At 31.5% G+C, this 21,248-nt stretch overlaps 2 protein-coding genes across 2 annotated transcripts; one reads left to right on the top strand and one right to left on the bottom strand.

Moving 5' to 3' along the window:
* The first annotated feature begins 875 nt into the window (after positions 1-875).
* On the top strand, positions 876-3,427 carry LOC150030226 (bifunctional dihydrofolate reductase-thymidylate synthase 2-like). Its single transcript, XM_090309930.1, has 7 exons — positions 876-1,312; positions 1,436-1,510; positions 1,601-1,766; positions 1,841-1,964; positions 2,616-2,722; positions 2,811-2,991; positions 3,117-3,427. Exons 3-6 carry the CDS (start codon positions 1,611-1,613, stop codon positions 2,919-2,921), a joined length of 498 nt encoding a protein of 165 aa, XP_090166056.1. The 5' UTR covers positions 876-1,312; positions 1,436-1,510; positions 1,601-1,610; the 3' UTR covers positions 2,922-2,991; positions 3,117-3,427.
* Positions 3,428-11,594: 8,167 nt separating this feature from the next.
* LOC150030225 (uncharacterized) lies at positions 11,595-12,916 on the bottom strand. Its single transcript, XM_090309929.1, has one exon. The coding sequence runs from the start codon at positions 12,503-12,505 to the stop codon at positions 11,813-11,815; it is 693 nt and encodes a 230-aa protein (XP_090166055.1). The 5' UTR covers positions 12,506-12,916; the 3' UTR covers positions 11,595-11,812.
* Positions 12,917-21,248: the final 8,332 nt, after the last annotated feature.

The raw sequence follows: 21,248 nt of genomic DNA, 5'->3' as shown, positions 1-21,248 counted from the left end.
TTTCTAGGAGGATCATTGGAATGGTGATGGTCTTCTTTGTTTGCTTTGCTTTAGGGGAGTTCTTTTCTTAAAATTTTCATATTAAGAGAACTTTATATGTTAACGAAGCTGTAGATTTGCCCTTGACTCCTTGTATCTCTCTTGCATGGTCTTCCTCTTCAAGCATACTTGGACCTTCAAGTTTTTGGTGTGCTTTGTTTTAACGTCTTTCTTCTCTTGTTTGTTTACTCCATCTTCTTCATCGCCCTTTTCTTTGCCAAGCCCTGGAAGGTTAAAATCTTGAAGAAGATTTGCCACTTGCCTTTTCTGTTGGTTGATTGAAATGAAACATCAGCACCACATTGCTATGTTCTTTATAATCAAGCTAGAATACAGGTCATATTTTGTGGAGATACCACTTGATGATAAAGATGTAGGGTAGGTTTTAGGAAATTTGTACAGTTAGTGTGGCTCTTAGGAGGGGATTTTACTTTATGATGGAGAAGGCACTCTTTCACTACTTCATTCGCTGGATCATGGCTGAAGAAAAGTTATTAGGCAGATTGCCTTTTTGATGATCGCTTTTGGAGAAGCAGATTTGAGTTCCCCCGTTATAAGCACACCGTTGTAGATGTCTCTATGGCCTAGTCTTTTTGTGGTTTACCCTGGTATTCTTTATTCTCAACCATTAAAGCCTCTTTTTCTTTTTCTTTTTTTCCCCCTTTAAATTTATTACTTTTTTTGGGAATCTGGGATCCGTTTTCTGTTTGGCCTTAACATATTTTCGTTCATTTAATGGTAGGCGGCTTTCCATTAAAAGAAAGGGGACAAAAAGAGATATTTCTTCTTACTGAACACAAACATTCCTACGCTAGCATTTCTGAATTGTTTTATATATTGTTTTTTAATTTAAAACAATTTCATTGATGGCATTTTTTTTGGGGTGTGGTTTTGCGCTCTGCAATGACAAATGATTGGAGCCCTTTACTATAATGATCACTTGTTTGCAAGTATTCTTTTTTGGTGACTTTTGCATTTTGTTTTGGCCTCTGTGTTTGGCCTTATTTCCTATAACCTGCAAGCGGTACTTTTAGGGAAAAGACAAATTCTTGCATCCTAGGAATAACACGTGCAAAAGGACATCATTATTAATAACAAATAAAGAGTATGTAGGAACTTTAGATGAATGCCTCATTAAGTGGCTACATGAAAACCTTTTTCCCTGGACAAGTTGAACTGTATTATATCCTAAAGCTCGGCATTATCAACAGGTTCTTCAGGAGAAAGGCATTCATATATGGGATGGCAACGCATCCAGAGATTACCTCGATAGGCAATTACTTATATACTTGAATTTTAAATAAGAAACTATAGAAATTTGAGTTTTTTGATATATAGTTTAAGCTATAATTCGTTTTCTTTTCCCTTTTTTTGTTTTTGTTTTTGGTAACCTTAGTATTGGTTTAAGAGAAAGGGAGGAAGGCGACTTGGGACCTGTGTATGGGTTCCAGTGGCGGCATTTTGGTGCTAGGTTCGTGTATTATTCTGATTATCTCTTTGAAGTTTGTTTCTATTTTATTGCAGGATTTGTGCTTTACTGCTTTCCACGTTTCTTTTACAGGTATACGGACATGCATGCTGACTACACTGGTCAAGGATTTGATCAGTTGCTAGATGTAATTAACAAGATAAAAAATAATCCTGATGACCGGAGGATCATTCTTTCTGCGTGGAATCCATCTGATCTCAAACTGATGGCACTTCCTCCTTGCCACATGTTTGCTCAGGTTGGACTCAAATGTGTGGTGTCTTATGTTCACAACTTATTTCCTTAACATTGTTTATTGATCGCTCTTTGCAGTTTTACGTTGCGAATGGGGAGTTATCATGTCAAATGTATCAGCGCTCTGCTGATATGGGCCTTGGCGTTCCATTTAATATTGCATCATATGCTCTTCTGACTTGCATGATTGCTCATGTCTGTGGTATGCTACTCCATATTGACCAGTAGTTTGTTTTCTACTATAGCGATGGCCTAGCATTTAACTTACAATTACCTAGTTGCATACTTGCATTGCAGTCAAACTTTCTCTTCTTTTTCTAAATTATGTTACAAAGAAGACGGTTTGGTTGGCCATTTTGCGAGCTTTCTTTTGGATGTTATGGGGCGAGCGCAATAAAAGTCTTTTTAGATACTCATTTTCAGTTTTAGAGAGCTTCATGGACTTGGTTCCGTTTTGTCCACCGCTTTATGTTGGTCCAAAACTAGGCACCCTTTTAAGAATTTTAGTCTTTCTTATTTAGTTTCCAATTGGAAATCTCTTTTGTAATCACCTTTAGGTGCTTTGGGGTCTCTCCTTATTTCATTTATTCAATGAAATGTTTCTTCTCTTAAAAAAATAAAAAACTTCTGCTGAGCAGGCTGTTTAATGATACGATTATTTCTATACACACCTCTTTGTGGTAGTCTCTCTGTTTTTCTCTTTCTGTTTGAGTGTTCTTTCCTGTAACTTCCATGTGGCAATCTAGTAAAGTTCTGAACTGGGATTTAAACATTCTGAACTATAGTAATGTGGTTTTCCTCCCCTACAGCTACACTTCTAGTTACATTAAAAAATTATTCTTCTAATGCGCAGGTCTTGCTCGAGGCGACTTCATACATGTGATTGGAGATGCTCATGTTTACCGTACTCATGTTAGGCCATTGCAGGAGCAGCTTCAGAAACTCCCCAAACCGTTCCCCGTAAGTAGGAAAACTATAATTACATGGTTCTTCCATGCTAGCGTTTACTAACCTGCTATTTTCAATATTACATCTTACCTTATTGTAGATTTTGAAGATAAATCCCGAGAAGAAGGATATCGATTCTTTTGTGTCAGATGATTTTGAACTAACAGGTTATGACCCTCATGAGAAGATAGCAATGAAAATGGCAGTATAGAACTTGATCTAACTGTCGAGCAAAGAAAGGAGACTCGGTTCCTTTTAACTCATAATCTCCAAATTTTGAGGCAAGTACAGTAAAATTACCATGAAAAATGTTCTTTGAGTTGTTTTGAACTTGATCATACGAGGTTGAATAATGTGTGTAAGAACGTGTAGTTGATGGTACTGAAGCGGTTTAGCGATATTTCAGGTACAAGCATCAGAGGCTTTGGTTGATATGGTCTGCAAATAAAAAGTGCTAATTGGATATACTTTATACTTTGTCATGTGTAGCGAGAATCCTTTAGTCCCTATTGTTGGTTCTAAAGTGATTTAGTTCGGTTTTGTATTTGCTATAGTTTTCTCTCATTGAAAAATGGAATGGTTTCACACACACAAATACCCCGGTCACTACTATTACAATACCGTGCTACGTACAAATATAATGTAATCTCGATCGATCTATCTCCAACTTCATCTGGTTTTGAAAGGATGGTGAATTTGATGGACTGTGTTGTGACTTGTGTATGCTTCCCATTTCTAGTTTTTGCTACTTTAAAATATATACGTCACCTGCCTTTGCTTGATTAAACATCTTGCATATTTCATGTTAGAGAAACAGTGGAGTCGGGAAACTTTTCCATGTTATGTTTACCGATTAAGTTGAAACCGAGTGATTTGATTTGAGTTCATATGGCAACATCGCTATGGAGGTTGGGAAAGGAGAATTTGGTCGAGTATTATGGAATCTTTATGAAGTTACAGTGGTATTGGATATTTTTTTGGCTAAGAGAATATGAGTTGATGGAAATGGAGTGTAAAACCGTGTCTTGAAAGTGGTATGCGAATCCTATGATCCAAAAGAATGCAGAAATTGTAGTGGCATCTGAGTCCCTTCTTAATTGGGGTTCTTGTTTGGAGACAGGAATTGGAATTGGATGCCTCTATTCCAAGGACTGGTTGTCTTGAATTGAATATTGTAGATGAGAGAGCATAAGATTGTGAGTGTGTAGGATGGAATTATTATTGTTATTATTATTCTGCAACTTCCCTTTCCCTTTATCCAATTAACAGCTCATTTGAACAAATTCCCCTTCCATTATTGCCATTGTCTTTCACATTCAATGAAAACTTGAAGCCTCTCTTCTAAGCTCTTATCCAAAATATCTCATTCCTCTGATTTTAATTCTCCTTGCCATACCGATTAAGTCATAAACATCGTTTTTGGTTGAGATAGAAGATTTGAATCTCTTACCTGGTGTTTACAATTCAATTTGGTAGCTAAATCAAACCGAATGATAAATTTTCTCTTTGGATGTATATCAAATTGAACTAAATTGTTTGTTTGGTTCGGTTCAGTTTTATACATAATATAGGTTCGATTTGGTTAGATTTTTGGGTTTCTATATAATATAAATGGTTTGGTTCATCAAATCTAACTGAAAAAATTCAGTTTCCTTTTAATTTTAAATCAAACTATATCAATGCTTTAGTAAAAACTGAATCTTCAGTTTGTTTCGGTTTGGTTAGTTTTATTGTCCACTCCTACTTATACTAGTTGAGTCATCTTTATGTTGCCTTATATTTTAACTATTTAAAATGATTTTATCAATTTCTTATATATTTGATTGTACATCAATAAAAGAAGAGAGTTGTCATAAATAAATACATACCATGAACCATGGATATTTTTGGCCCATAGTCTGCAATCTTAAGACAAAATTTCCAAATTCGTCTCCTAAAACTATGGATTTGACTACTAAAACTTGAAAGGAACAATGACATGTGAAAAGTATACTAAATATATTCTCTTTTCATTATAAATTTTATTTTGAGGATTCCCAAATCTGATTAGAATTTGATTCAAACCTATTTAGTGGAGGATTATACATGTTATATATGTGTCATGCATGCTTTAATTTATTTAGTGTTATTTCAATTTCCTAAGTACAAAAGAGATGCTCTAGCTAATCAATATAGCACCTTCATTAAGGGGCATCAATAACAAACAATGTGTAACAACCAAATAATTTGATAGTTGTTATAGTTCGTAGACGTACCTCTTAACTAACATAAGCATAGCTAAATTGATATGAAACGTGTATCATCGACCAAGAGGTTTGAGGTTCAAAATTTTCATCCTGCATATTGTTGAACTCAAAATAATAATAATAACAGTAATAAATAAAGACATCCTCTTTTGATCGTTAAAATTTTAATTCATGCTTGAGTCGTAAAGGAGGGAAAAACAACAAAGAGAAACGCCATCAAATATTGATAGCGAGTTTGTATTCTATATATAAGTTTTTAAATGGAGGTTTAGATGGAAACAATCTACTAAGTTGTCTACCTATAGTATAGGGTTTAGGGTTTAGGTAACAAAACTAAAGAGAAGTAGAAAACCTAATTGGTCAATACAAGTTTGAAGTACATTAGAAGATCATGATATCTCCATGAGGAATACATTAGTTTTTCGTTTAGTTGTTTTTTTTTTCTATTTTTTAAATTTATTGTAAAGTTAGGTCTTTTTTGTAACCATTTCGATTTTTGTTTTTTTTATTTTTTAAATATAAATTTTCTCCACAATTTTTTAAAATGGTTTTCATCCCGTTTGAAGTCGTAGTCAAATTGCTATATATATATATATATATATATATTTAAAAATATATTTTTTATAATTTTAAAATTCACTTGGATTTTAAAAACATGGTTGGAAAATGGTGGTTATGAACGCAATATTAAAAAAAAAAAATAATTATCAAACGGGGTTCTAGTATTATTGATGCACAATAATATTAATAATATGAACAAATTAGTATATTTGTGGATTGAGATTGGAAAAAAAGTTATGGATAAACCGTGGATATGTTAGGAGTGATAAGGACAATGGAACCTCCATAATGGTATGATATTGTCCACTTTAGGCATAAATTCTCACGACTTTGCTTTTGGAACTACCAAAAAGGTTTTATATTAATGGAGATAATTGTCCACCCTTATGTGCCCGTGATCATTCTCTTCTCTAACCAATATGAAACTTTGTTTGTACTTCTAACTGGAAGATGTTGGTTTTTTTGTATGAAACAAAATAGAAAAACTTAAGGACAAATGGGAATAAAAAATAAGGGCATAATCTGCTTAAGGAGGATGGTCTTTAAGCCAAATTGTCGAAAATTCAAAACATCAAGCATGGATAATTAACTCATGAGTAATAGAAATACTCCCATGGTTAGCTCAAAGGAAGTCAAGAATAGAACCACAATGATGAAAATCACAAATAAAGTCAAGGAAAGCTTAAACCTCAACGACGAATTTGGTTTTTCCAGCCAAAAGCTTCCATAGAATTAGGGAATCAGTTTCATTTCCAAAACAGGGAAATATTAGCCTGCAGCTCTAGAGAGGCCATTAAACATGGATATGACCACAACAAGCTCAATATCACCATAATTAAGTGTCTTCCCATAGCAAACATGACATCACCATTCGATACATGAATAATGACTCCTATACTAACATCTCCATTTAGGAAAGCCACATTAGAATTCATCTTTAATGAGCCACGAGGTGGTGCCGACCAACTAGAGGCTTCCTCAATCATCGAGGGAGGACTAGGCAACTAGGTTAAGGCTTGCTCAACTTGACGATCCATTGATTCCTCCATGCTCACTGGCCACTAGATGGGATGATAATTAGGCGAGATTTGGTCATAAAAAATCAGAAGATTGCACTTATGCCAAATGATATAAAGAATGAGCAAGAAGATCTGATATCCAATGGATTCAAAATATCAGACTCTAAGAAAAAAAACAACATTAGAGTAGTACATGTAAAAAAAATAAATACTGAGATTAGAGAGACCAAATTTATTTAATTCCCTTGCTGAGAGTATGGATCCAAGATTCAGAAGCATATGAGTATAAAGGATAATCCCCACAAGCAATGATAGAATGACTAGTCAAATCAGAACATGGTGGAAGAGAGTTGAGGCAAGCACGACACAAAAAGAATTTCGTCTTTTGTGGGATTGAAAGTGCCCACATTGATCTTAAAAAATTTTCCAGGTAAAGACTTACCACGATCAAAGCAGAGTCAACTTCTACCCATCTTTGACGAATCAAAAACTCTTTTTTATTTAATGCAAAAAAAAAAAAAAAATCATATGTGCGAGGAGGAAAACAAAAGAAATACTCTTGATGAGTTTAATATCTTTATATCTTCCAGACATAATAACTCATCAATCAGAGCCTGATTCCATTGCACATCATAGATAAGACTATCCGTTGATGACACAATTAGAGACCATGATAAAGAAAGAAGTTTCTTGAAGGTAGTTTCACAAGGAAACCACTGATCAATAGATATCGATCGATCGACCATCCCCAATCTTCCAACAACCACCTGTGAGAGCAAACGCTCATAACCCCATTAAATACTTCATCAAGTATAGAAAGAGCGATATCCCACGACAACATGAATAAAAGATATACTTACTCTTTAATGTTCACAATAGAATGCTCTCTTTCCAGGATGCATTAAGTATGTTTAGCATACAGAAGTTGAATGAAAAGTTGGATAGCATGAAAACCAAATCATATTTTCTTCATAATACTGCCTAGAAATGCCACTCAACCCTATGATATGCGTTGCTCATATCACTTTGGAGGGATGCATTTGCTTGTTGAGAGCACGTTTTGACTTCCTCATCATCGAACAATTTGTCCAAGAGATGATTTATTACAGGGGTCACCACTTGGGCCGTGACTTACAATTTTGTTAACAGCTTGAAAATTTAGGGTAGATGATTTAAAAAGATAGAAGTAATAGTCGAGAAAAGATTAGTAATATCTTCCCTCATTTCGATTTTAGTCTGCGAGGAAAGAGAATGTATTCTTTTTCCTTTATTAGGTAGTCCGTGGATGGAACCCACTTTGTGTTTTTATCTTCTCATTTGGACAACTCTTCCTTAGAATGTTTGTATTGATAGACCCAAACAATATAACAATAATCCACTAGGATTTACTCCAAAGACAAACAACCAAATAATTAATCTCCAAAACACCATAAATAAATCACCAAATAATCAACCAGCAATCAACCAACAATGGACAACAATAAACTACTAAAATATGGAAAACTAAAAATAAAGAGCACACACGAATTATACGTGGAATCTTCTTCAATGTGAAGAGTAAAAACTATGGGACTTGCGAGGAGTCCACCCTTGTCAACTTCTCTTATTATAATTAAATTGAGGGAAAAAGAACCCAAATCAGTCATATAAAGGTTCACTATCCACCAATACTTTCATACATAAAAGATGAACACTTAGAAATAAAAAGAATGAAAATCACCCAGTTTTTTAGATTTTGTTCACCAACGATAAACAATGATACAACCGTTCATTATTCTAAAAAAAACCAAAAATTTGGGAGACGTTCATATTTGAACTCAATCTAATGTTTTTGTTTTTAGTCCCCTTTTGAATAACCCCACTGTGGTTTAGGAGTGTCCAAATTGATGTAGATTTGAAGGAAGCGACCCCAGGACTAGAGATGTATACGAGGCGGTGCGGGGCTGGGGATGTCATTCCCCATCCCTGTCCCCGCTCACCATTTCATTCCCCATCCCGTGAAATTCTCCATGGGAATCGGGGTGGAGATTCCTCGCGGGAAATTTTTTCCTGTTACTTTTTTTATAAAAAAATAATTAATTTAGATCACTAATGTGAACAAATTTTAATTAAATAATTAACTTTATAACTAAATTTTTTATTATTAAATTGTTTATTATGGTTAATTTTATATGACTATTTGAATTTAAAGATAAATTAATCAAATTTTGGCCTAAAAAGCTAATTAATTTTTTTAGTAGAAAGAAATAAATGTAAATCAAATTATTTACATATATAATATAAATTTAAATATTTCAATTTAAACATATTTATTATCTTTCTCTATAAATAATCAAATTTGAAATTTAAAAGTGGTATTTATATAATAATAATAATAACATAACATTAGATAACTATACTAAATAAATATGTAGAAACTAATCGGAGCGGGGATGGGGAATGCATTCCCCATCCCTATCCTTCACGGGAATTTTTTCCTCCACTCCCTCCCCCATTCCCCACCCTGTTCGGGGCCCCACGGGGCCCGGTTCCCGTGGGAAAATTGGACATCTCTACCCATAACTCATCCTCTCGATGTTGTCTCAATCCAAAAACCATTGGCTAGCTAACAAACGAAGTCTTTGACCTCGTTTAGTAATCATTTGATTTTTTTTGTTTTTGTTTTAAAAATTAAGTCTATTTCATCCATATTTCTGATAATGATTTGCATCTTTTTAAGTACAATGGTTGAATTATTAGCCAAATTCCAAAAACAAAAACAAATCTTGGAAAACTATTTTTTTAGTTCTCAAAATTTGACTTGATTTTTTAAACAATTGGTAAAAAATAGATAACAAATCAAGAAATTTGAAGGTAAAAATAGTGTTCATAAGTTCAATTTTAAAAAACAAAAACAAAAAAACAACCATGGTTGCCAAATGAGGCCTTAGTTTCTAAAAATTGAGTCTATAAACACCCATTCACTTCTAAATTCCTTGCTTTATTGTCTAATTTTTACTAATCTTTTCGAAAATCAAACCAAGTTTTCAAAACTAAAAGAAAATGTTTTTCAAAACTTGTTTTTGTTTTTAAAAACGGTCTAAAAAATCAACTCTTTTATTAAAGGAAGATGAAAACTATAGTAAGAAATTAATTCAAGAAAATATATTTAATTTCTAAAAAGCCAGATTTTCAACTCTTTAAAAATAATTAGTCTTATCCAAACACAAAAATAGGGATATGAGACAATAATATCTTGCGAAAAAAGTGAAAAGCTTAAACAACACATTTTAAAAGTTGAGTTGACATGGGAATATATAATAGTATAAATGTAACTACTAACATTAGATTAATATCACAAGAATTTATGTGGAATAATTATGACAGCTAAAGCTATCACTAGGCTTTTGAAAATTTGAAAATGATCCAAATATTTTAATTATCATAATAGTGGAACATAATTAATAATAAATCACAAATAGTTTTCTTTATTTTCTTTTTCAAAAAAAAGTAAAATACTCGTGTAATTCAATTATAATGTAGGGTAGAAACATTAAACTTCTAACTTCGAAATCAATAATGTACTAGCTTAATATTAGTTGAACTATGCTTCTCTTGACGATTACATTATTTATATTAAATTTTACCATTATGTACCACAAAAATTTAGTACATATAATTTTTAGACGATCATATAATTAATTTTGTTAAAATTAACTAAATATATCATTGATCAGATCTTACTATTATTGTTCAATAGGAGTGAAGGATTTGAAACTCTATTGTTGAGAAGGCTAGCAACGTCATAACTAATTAAGCTATTATCATATCAACTGATATACGATTTCTACTCCAATCAAATTAGCAATTTTGTTAATTAAAAATTAACTTAGATAAAGTTATATTTGCAAATTAGAAAATACAAAGACATAATTTATACAACTAGATACAAAATACTCTATAGTTTATTAAAATTGATTAAGAAATTATATTATATCCAACAATAGTCTACTTTATCTATTCTCTTCAACAAACTCTATTCAAGTTTTCCTTCACTTTATTCTTCAAATATAAACTTATAATGAATGATGAATGTCTTCTCCTATAAGGAACAAATACTCGCTTAACTCTTCCATGTAAAAAAAAAAAAGAAGGTAAATTACAAAAAGAAAAAAAATCCATAAAGTTTAATTATTATATATTTTTATTATTTTAAAAATTTCAATATTATCCGTGACTTTTTGTAACTATTTTAAAACTACCCGTGGAGTAAAAATCCATAAAAAATTTGAATAGAAAATAACTAGGACCTAGAGTGACTTGTTGGGACGATCTGGTGTCATCGAGTTCTAATTTTTGAAACACCATCCTAGGTATCAATATTTGTTCAACCCTATGAAACATTTTAAAATTTCTATGAAACGTTAAATATAATTGTTGAGGGTTGCACAAGGTCCAAAGCCCAAGAGAAATCAAGGACATCATGAGGAAACACGTGTCCCAAAAGAGGAAAAAAGTCAAATCTTTGAGTTTCAGGTTGACTAGTCAAGCTGGTGAATTTAGACCAATTGAAAGATAACTGAGTCATGCTCGGCTTGGTACCATGCAACCTTGAGTGCTACAACTATCCCGACATGTGCGTATTAAAAGGAAGGACATTATAAATAATTAACCCGGTTTAGATAACCCTAAAGGGAAAGAGTAGATAACCTCCCAATGAGTGTCCTGACTTTGTTTTTGTGTGCTTAGTTGAATTATATGCACTCCCTAACTGTGGTGGACTTAACACCACATCGATGCGAGGAATTCTCATGCATTTAGAAAGTGAGACTAGACTAGGAGAAGCTAGTCAACAAACAAACATGCGGAACAATGATGAACACGTACGAACTTTCCACACCAACGATAATATTGCAACTTTACATGATTATAATAAAAATAATATCTCAATTGTTTTGAAACTTGAACCTCAACCTCGAGGTTGTATTGAGGGAAAGTTACTTTTATATGGTTAAACAAATTGAAGCCTAACTAAAAGTGTGACAGTTTAAAAGAGGTTAAAAAGTTTACAAAGGACTGTGAGGTTATTTGAGTTTTATAATTTTCATTCAAATACGTAAAATGAAAATTAAAAAAGAAAAAGAAAAGAAAGCTGTATAAAAAGAAAATATACAGAACTTATTACGACTTTTTCGAATTTCCCGTTTTCTTCTTCTTCTTTTCAATTCAGTCCGTAGCCCTAATCACTTGCAGGATTTACGAGATCGTGAAAGCTTTGATTTACATGTCCTTAATTCCTAAAACCCACAGAATTCTTCCTCCCTTCGCAACCTCTGCTGCCGCGCTATGAACGCCTCCACCGTCTGCCGGAACTCCTCGTTGCTCATTCCATCTTCCGGATACGAGCTATTTCTTCTGTCTTCCCTCAATCCGACGATTTTCTTGAATTTCTCCGTCTCCGATCGTCGCAATTCACGATCCAGATTCTCTCGCTGTACGACCTCCATTTTCTCCGATTTACTCCTTTGATAACGCTTAATTTCTTGAGGATTGACGATTTTCTTGACAGATATCGAGGAATCACCGCGGCTGTCATCGATCTGTTTGATCCGATACTCGATCTCAGCGCGTCGAGTTTTCTGATTCTTCTCGCTGTTTTGGATGAACTCCTCGTAAAGATCGGCAACCGAATTCTTCTTGCTCGGATCCTTAGCAGAGAACTGTCCAGATTTAGCGAAAAGAGTGATGACTATTGCGTTTCCGATCAGAAACACGAAGCGAGGACTGATCAATGTCACCGACAAGTAGCGGAAGTACTCGCTGGAGTTCTTGAAGGCGGTCGGCAAATGGCTGGAAAATCTCGAGATCACGACGAGAATCAAACATAACTCGATGAATCGAAACAGGTTAGCGATCTTTCTGAGCTGTCGATACTTGAGAATCGCGTTCGCTTTCTCCGCTCTTATGTCGTAGAAATTGACGGACTCCATTTCCAGAAAGAACACAAAAATCAATTAAGCGAAAATCACAGCAGAATTTACAAAGACGATCTTATAAAATTCAAAACAATGTGTCACTGGTAAACAAACTCCTTCTGCATCAAATTCTTCGATCCAACCGTGAAGATCATCTCCGGTGGAAGAAAATTCGACGGTGCTGCTAAGAAATTCCTGATCGGAACCATGGAAACAGAGAGAAAATCAACAACAAAAACAGAGTAAACTCCACTTTTTTTTTTTTTTTTTTTTTTTTTTTTGAATTTTATTTTTTCAAGTGAGAGTGTTAGTTTTATTGTTTTGCATACTTTTAGTGTGATAGGTATTTATAGTTACATTAAATTGAAGCTTTGAAACTTTTTCTTTTTTCTTTTTAATTAATATATTCCATTTACTTTATATCTTTAAAAATTTTGCAATTTGAAGCCTTTTTGTCTACACGACCATTTTAAAATTATTAGTTGAAAATTATTAATGGGATAGAATATTGGAAAATTATTTTAAATGACCACATTTTTAAAAGTATTTACAAATAATAGTAAAATATTATTGTTTATTTGGGATAAACTACTTATTGGTTCTATCATATATATAAATAAGTCTATCGCGATCTATTATAAATAGACAATAAAACTTTTATATTTTCAAATATTTTGGTTCATTTTCTATATTTAAAAATAATCTTAAAATATGGCCATAGCTTTAAAGGTTGGTAACATAGTCCTTGGAAATAATTTTTTTTTTTTTTTGGAAAAAAGGAGAATTTTTTTTAACAATTACCACAACATGGTATTAGGATAATACTTTTCCTTTTATTTTCTATTCCAAAAGTACTGATTTTTAACGACCATAAAGGTAAAATAGAATATTAATTCATTCTACTATTGGATTTGTATACTAGTGTGATTCTCAAAATGTTTACCGTTATAAGATGGCTTAAAGTTTATGAGATGAAGATTGAGTATATCTAAGATGAAAAAGTTTTTGGGATTGTTGTAGTTTAAAATTGTTAGCAGCTATGCTTTTAAAATCAATTGTAACAAAAAATAAAATAGTGTCTGGTAAATTTTAATTAAAAATTAGAAAAAAATTAGTTGGTATATTTGGTTAATTAATACTAAATTAGTGTAGTTTAGTTAGATGAGTCAAAATAGCTTATTATTTCAATTATTATTATATTGATATAATTTAAAATTTATTATAATATTCTTATTTAAAATATTATATGACATGAATTTGGATTAATTTTGTTTAATCTAGATTATTCAATAAAAGTTTAAGAAAAATAATTGTTGTAAAAAATTGAAAATAAATGTGAAAAGATATATTAATATGAAATGATATTATTGTAATATATTTATTTAAATGGTTAAGAGGATAATATATTTTTGAGAAAACTAGATATAAAAGGTTTTGTACTTTAGTTAAGTGATTCTGAAAAATTGGTTAAGATTTCCCCCTAATCACTTTATACTATTGTAAATACAATCCCAAATGGAACTTTAATCTTGATTGAGTTCAAAATACATAACAACTCCTATCACACCATCAGTCGGCATTTGAAATCAACCTGACGTAATGATTTTAATTATTTAACGAGCCACTGATCTAAAATGCTTATGTTGGCATAACCACTTCGACTTAACACTAAGTTAAAACACTGAATAGTTAAAATGAACATAACTTAACTGATGTCAAGTATGAACTTAACTGATGCCAAGTATGTACTACCGACCTCGAGAGGGTCAAACCTCTAATATTTTGATGTGTATTAACAAAATTTTCAAGTATTATTTAAAAGTAATTTATTTAATTGCTGAGTAGAGAGACAAATATTAGTGGGAAAAATGCCAAGTGGACAATGGGTGAAGAAGCACTTGGAGAAAATTGGAATCCAAATGGAGATGCCACATCGACTTTCTTACTCACTAAGAAAATACCACGTGGCACTTTTTTTTCAATCAATTATTTTGTAAATTTCTTTTTCCCTTTTATTAGCCTTTTAACGGCCATTGAATTTACTTTTATATCCCGTCAGTCACTACCAGTACTACGGCGACAACTTTGTCTCCATTGATTGTGGATGCCACGTGTCAGCTTATCACCTCTCTATTACTTCTTCGTAAGATACAAAATTAATATCTTGTGTAATTACTTTTAATATTATTACCAAAGATGAGCATAATCGATAATTGACATGTATTATTGTTCTTAAGAATAGAGGTGACTTATAATAGACTTATCTCTATTGAAGTTTGTAATGATATATTTATAAGAGGGTTGGCCCAAGATTTTTGTTACTACTTGAATCTAGGTTAAGGAGTTGAATTTGGATGACCTAAAAATTCTTCTGATCAGAGGCATCCGTTTTGCATGTTACAACTATAATTAGGCTTATCTCAATCTCACCTTGGTCGAGGCCAATGCTATCTATATCTAGTTTGGGCCTTTCGCCTAAATCTTTGTTTCCTTAAGCCCAATTGTCATGTAAAGGTTAGACTTTTTTCTATCCAAATTTTGGCATTAATTTTGAATTAATTATAGGTTTAAATTCCATTTTCGTCCTTCAACTATATATTTTGGTCTTTGAACTTTTGAAAAGTCTATTTTAGTCCCAATTTTTAAAATTTGTCTATTATATTTCTTACTATATAATATATTAAAAATTTAATGAATTGGTGATGTGGCCAAGCATCCATAATTTGAAGGATTGTGTTTCTGTTGAGGATGAAGATGAGGACGTAGATAATTTCTCAACTTTATAGCAAAGAATTAGAGGCAAAAGATGCAGTTGAATCCATGACAACAATGAGAGCAAGGAGCAGTAGTGAGACGACTTAAATATTACTGAATTACCTATATAAAATGTTGAGGATCCCACATTGCAAAAATCAAGAGAACTCATATTCTTAATAAGATAGATGAGCTACTCCTCTCACTATCAATATGTTTTGAGATAGAACTCCATGTTATCTAATATAAAGTATAATTGCTTATTTGGCAGCTAGATAACTAATCTGTTAAGTTTTTAGTGATTATTGACAATAGAGACTAAAATGGACATGTTTTAAAAGTTTAGAAATTAAAGCTGACTTTTTGAAAGTTTGAAAACCAAATTAGAACAAAATTCATAGATCATGAGTTTTTTAAAATAAAAAAAAACATTTTTCAGAAAAATATTACTTTATACAATTAAAAAAATGAAGTTGTCCAACCAAAATTTCACAGTTAGATTCTAAATGGATATTATTTGTTAAATTTGTTTTGTTTATTTTCTTCTTCTTTGTATTAGCTAAACTAATCACATGAAACCATAAAATTAAGAGCAACCTAAAGATTAATTTTAAATTACTTTTTCCAAACCCTTTAAAAGCTCAAATTAAAATATAAATTAAAAGTAAAGAAAAAGCCTTAACATTTTTTTCCCGAGTGGTGAGCATTTTTTCAGAAATACTGATCACTATAGAAGTTGACATGCTTTATTTGGTATACACAAATAATTTATTTTATCTTAAGCTTCTCATTTCAAAACTCTTTAAAAGTAAAATCTTATTCAAACACACAAACCTATATAAATGCTTTATATCTTTTCTTTTTCTTTATCACCTTTTTAATATTATATGATATTATGGGTTATTATTATTATTATTATTTTTATAGAAAACCATTATTGACACTACAAGAAAACACCCATTTTTCGATATTCAGAATGGTTAGAAAATGGTTAAAAAGGCATCAGAGATCAACTCCCGATGACTAAATAGGTTTTGGGAGTTTGGTCGAGATATACTCGTTGGGAGATCATCTCCCGATGTGCGTATACACACCGTCGGGAATTAGGATAACTCCTGACGCCTCATGTACAACGTCAGGAGTTTATTTACTCCTGACGGATGTATACATCTGTTAGGAGTTCTTTGATGTCCCTGCGATGTTACTATTGACGGGAGATAATAGAACTCCCGATGTCCTCGTTGGGAAATAGTGCACTATCCAAGCTATTTTTTGTTTTTTTTTTTCTTTTTTAAATTTTGATTTGAACAACCTAAAATATTAAAAACATTATTAAGCAAATCAAACGCATAAAGAACAAAACGTATTCACATATAAATAAACAAAAACAAAAACAAAGTTGATAGTATTCTTTATTACACAAAAGAGAGAAAAGTTGGCAAAGATGGTCTACAAAACAAACATGTCTTGATGAATGCATAGAAGAAGGTGTGATGATATTTCCAAACGGCATCTCCAACAACATCTCCAAACAACATCTCCAAAATAGTAGTTTACCTACAATTACATTAATTAGAGAACATTATTATATATATGAATATTAAATGTAAGAAGAACTCTCAACCTCTCATTTGAAACTAATCTAAACCCACCCAACATAACATTCAAAATTCATAAACTTCTACAAACAAACAAAAGCCATAAGATGAATCATACAATCCTAAAAAAAAAAAAAAACACAATTCCAAGACTACATGTTCTCAACCTTAAACCTCCACAATCACACAAAAACCACAAGTTGAACTCGAAAAGAAAGATAACTAATCTCGTGCAACTCATCCCACGCAACATTTAAAATTCATAAACTTCCACAAATAAACAAAAAATTTCAAGTTGAACTCCAAAACAAGTATAATTAATATCAACCCACCCTACACAACATTCAAATTTCATAAACATCTACAAACACACAAATGAGGGGGATATTCCATATGTAACGAATAAGTTGTATGACATTCAAAGCCTCTAGATAAGTTGACTGGCTCTCTAATGATATACCCATTCACAGTATGATGGGGATATTCTATATAATAATAGATGTCGCTCCATACCCTCTAATGACTCCTACATTGAATTCATCCAATTCTTGCATGGGCATCTTGTTTGTCCAAAATCATTAACATGAAACCTTGCCACTTCTAAAAATTGAGATATTCCTTCTCTATACTCGACCGACAACTTATTTCTAAGTTTTATCCATTCTTTATTCATCTTTAACAATAAAACTTTTCTGTCCCAATTTGTAATCCAAAATAAATTATTAACTTGTGTTGTATACATAATGAAAGGTGGTTAACATTTAGAGGCCTATATACACTCAAAATAAGAATAGAATTACAAGAGACTTATGGATGCATTTCTCAACTACAAAAGTTTAACTTTAAGACAATTTATCGATAAGTCAAATTGTGCTCAACATTGCACTTTTCACATAGACTCATCAAACTCATCTACCAAACCTACAACAGACTCCCAGAAAAAAGAAGCCAAAATTCCATCATGCATAATCACAATCCACAACTCAATTATAGCTTCTTACAAACCAAAAGAGAGATATAAGAATTTCTCAATTAGAAAACCAAAGTTATTCTAAATCTAATAATTTCCTTCTCTAAGCTCAAGCTCAGGTTCAGGCTCAAGTTTAAGCTCAAATGGATTCATTATCACAGCTAGCCCTAAGACCCCCTTAACTCAAAGTCCAAATCACATTAGTTCTGAATCTATAACAATATTACCTCAAAAATAGTTCATACAACTCAGAAATTCGATTCAAATAGAGAAAGATTACCTGAAGTAGGCTTTTGATGGCGAAAAATCATCTTTTTCAATGACAGAAGAAGGTGTTCGACCTGCTCTGAAGATGACCTTCGATGCAAATTGATTTCTGATTGATGGAGTGGAGGGAGAGGCAAAAGAGATGAAGAGCGAAGCGGAGGGGGGAGAGGCATCATTGAATATTTTTAGATCGCTTATTAGGGTTACTAACTCCAGACGAGTACTATATATCGTTGGGAATTAGTATCCAAACTCTTGATGAGATAAAGTACCCATCGGGAGTTAGACCATATGTAAAGTCAAGCCCACACGTATCTCTCGATGAGGTGGAAATGGCGTCGGGAGTTATGCCTAACTCCCGACGGGTTAATTCTTGACTAAACGTAACTCGTTGGGAGTTAGGCCATAATTGCTAATGAAACGTAACCAACATTGGAAATATAAGTAACTCCCTACAGTTGTTGTATGACGTTCGGAAATAGGATATCTTTCGACGATTGAACTGCCGACGGTCGTATTTAATATCATGATATCGTATTTTTCTTGTAGCGTAGATAACTTATGTTAGATTATATATAAAAAAGATATCAATATAACATAGTATTATAAATGAATTAATTATATATTGTCACATCAACAATAAAATAAGAGGTAATTAATAAAAAATAGAAATAACTAAGGGCACATAGACCATTTCCAAAGTAATTTTAAAAACTTGAGAGTTTAAATAGTAAAATTTTAGAATTTCTGAGCCATAATAAAAATATTTGTGAAACTTTAGGGACTAATATGATATTTATTCCTAAAAACTTGAGTTTGAATTATTCTTCAATAGAATTATATAACAAAATCAATGAAGAATCGTTAAATCTCATCTCATCAAATCCTTTTGTGTGGGTAAAAATTTGGTATGTAAATTAGTTTTTTTAGAAAGAAGAAAATTATTTTTTGTTTTAAGGCCAAAATCTTAAGACCTAAACCTAAATATATTTAAACAAGAAAAATATTGGACAAAAAAGGGAGAGAGAATGCCTTTTTAGAGCTTTCATGTTGGTCTATTTGACAAAAGTTTAAATTTTAGGTTGATCTTTAATTATAAGATTATTTTATTTTAATTTGGACTATTTTCAAATAAAAGAAAATGAACCAACTTATTTATAGATATAACAAAATGTCATTGGTCTATCAATGACAGACCACGATAGACCGTGTGATAGAAGTCTATTGCTCAATGATAGAAGTCTATCTCGATCTGTTATATATACTTGAAAATATTTTCTTTAATTTTTATATTTAAAAATATTTTACATTTTCTTCTCTTATTCTAGTTGAATTGCATCAAAGCATAAATCATAAATTAAACTAATTTTGAAAATGTGTAACGTTTGAAATTATTATTATAGAGAAGTAAATAATTAGGGATAAAATAGAATTTAAATCCACAATTATACTAGAATATTTATTAAAATTTAAACATGAACTCTTTGATTAAGTTATAACAAAAGTAAATAAAGACAAAACATATCTTGTTAAATGATTATATATATGCTTTTTGTTTACCCTCCATGGCAAGGATCCCTAGGGCTCCACTAAAGAATAGTTAATATTATCCATCTCTCTTTTTCTAAGGAAGAGTTTTTTAATTAATTTGAGACTAATGTTTGTCACAAAATAATAATAATTTTTGAGGAAAAATCCAAATGACAATAATTGAAGATTTGGAAGGAAGCTGATAATTTATCCAATGGGGAGTGGGGTTGTTGCCTTTTTATTTGGAGTGTTTTTCTTGCTTTGCAAAGGCTTTACACATTTCAGACATATATGGGTTTAGGGTCTTTCAATGCTCTTTATAATCTAATGGGATATATTTTTTAGGAAGAAAAAAAATCTAATGGAATATATTATCTAAACTCTTTATATATATATATATATATATATATATATATATAATGTCTTGTCCTTTCCTCACAGTTTTAGATTGCTTCTTTGGTATATATATGTTTAATTTTAATCCCTAAATTTTAAGATGTTATATTTTTAGTTTTTTCATTTTGAGTTTAATTTTAATTTAATCTCTAAGTTTCAAAATATTATAATATATTACTTTGTTTCTCTAAAGCAAACCTCAATAGATGAGAGAGTACATCGAAAAGATAATACATTGGTGGTTGAACAACTCTACCATCTAAACATATCAAGACAAATATCACTGGCACCTAAAAAACTATATCATCGGCTTCTCCTTCCACTCCATCTCAATCGCCTCCCGTGACATCAAATTCCCTAGTCAGTACTCTGTCATAGTTGCCGCCGCAACAATTGCCTCCTTTGAATCCATTAGATTCCGCAACTATTATCTCATCTCAACCTTAAGTTTTTCCGTCACATCGAAATCCCCACCAATTCTCCGTCGCTGTCACCGCTGCAGTAGTCACCTCCAAAACCGTCTTACCCTCGAGACTTGAGTATTGTTTGAATTTGGTCTTTAGATTTCAATTTTTTACTAAATATCTTCATTTTATCTTTTGTCTTTAGCGTTTTTTTTTTAAATGATTTGAGTTTGGTGTTAATGTCTATTAATTAATGTAAAATTATAATATTTTGAAACTAAATTGAAACAAAACTCAAATCTCAAAGGTAAAATTACAAAATATTTTGAAATCTAAGTACTAAATTGAAATCACTAAATTGAAATCAAACTTAAAATTTAAAACTACAAGTATAACATTTTTAAATCTAGGGACCTAATGAAAATCAAACCCAAAATAAAAAGTATTTTTTTTTCTTTTTGGTAAAAATTTCAATTTTCTTTTTCTTAAATGAATAATTTTTATGATGAATGAAGAATTATAAACTTTTTGTGGGTGAGACTTTTTAGTTTCATAATTCAGCTCTCTTTGACGTGCATAAAATGAAAGTTCCTAAACTAATAGCAAGATAGACAATAATTACCATTTCAAAAGTCAATCTTTGACTCACTTTCACAATTTTATTAAGCTAAAATGATAAAAAAATCAAGAGTCTATAATGTATTTATAACTTGGTTTAGTTACTAATTTAATCTCTAACTTCGAGATTGATTATATATGTTTTATGTCAATTAAACTATGTTTTTTTCGTTGTTTCTTAGGTTTTTGAATTTTCAACTTTGTTCCAATAAAGTCTTTAA

The sequence above is a fragment of the Benincasa hispida genome, unplaced genomic scaffold (assembly GCF_027475165.1).
Source record: "Benincasa hispida cultivar pf3 unplaced genomic scaffold, pf3_genome.v1.1 HicScf432, whole genome shotgun sequence".
Classification (NCBI taxonomy): domain Eukaryota; kingdom Viridiplantae; phylum Streptophyta; class Magnoliopsida; order Cucurbitales; family Cucurbitaceae; genus Benincasa; species Benincasa hispida.
Note: the sequence above shows the minus strand (reverse complement) of the source record. Positions and strands in the feature narration are given on the sequence as shown.

Excerpts from the sequence above, each read along its gene's own strand:
- LOC150030226 (XM_090309930.1), top strand. The coding sequence starts at position 1,611 with ATGCATGCTGACTACACTGGTCAAGGATTTGATCAGTTGCTAGATGTA. Across the intron at positions 1,767-1,840 it reads CTTGCCACATGTTTGCTCAG|TTTTACGTTGCGAATGGGGA; the intron begins GTTGGACTCAAA and ends CGCTCTTTGCAG. Across the intron at positions 1,965-2,615 it reads CATGATTGCTCATGTCTGTG|GTCTTGCTCGAGGCGACTTC; the intron begins GTATGCTACTCC and ends TCTAATGCGCAG.
- LOC150030225 (XM_090309929.1), bottom strand. The coding sequence starts at position 12,505 with ATGGAGTCCGTCAATTTCTACGACATAAGAGCGGAGAAAGCGAACGCG.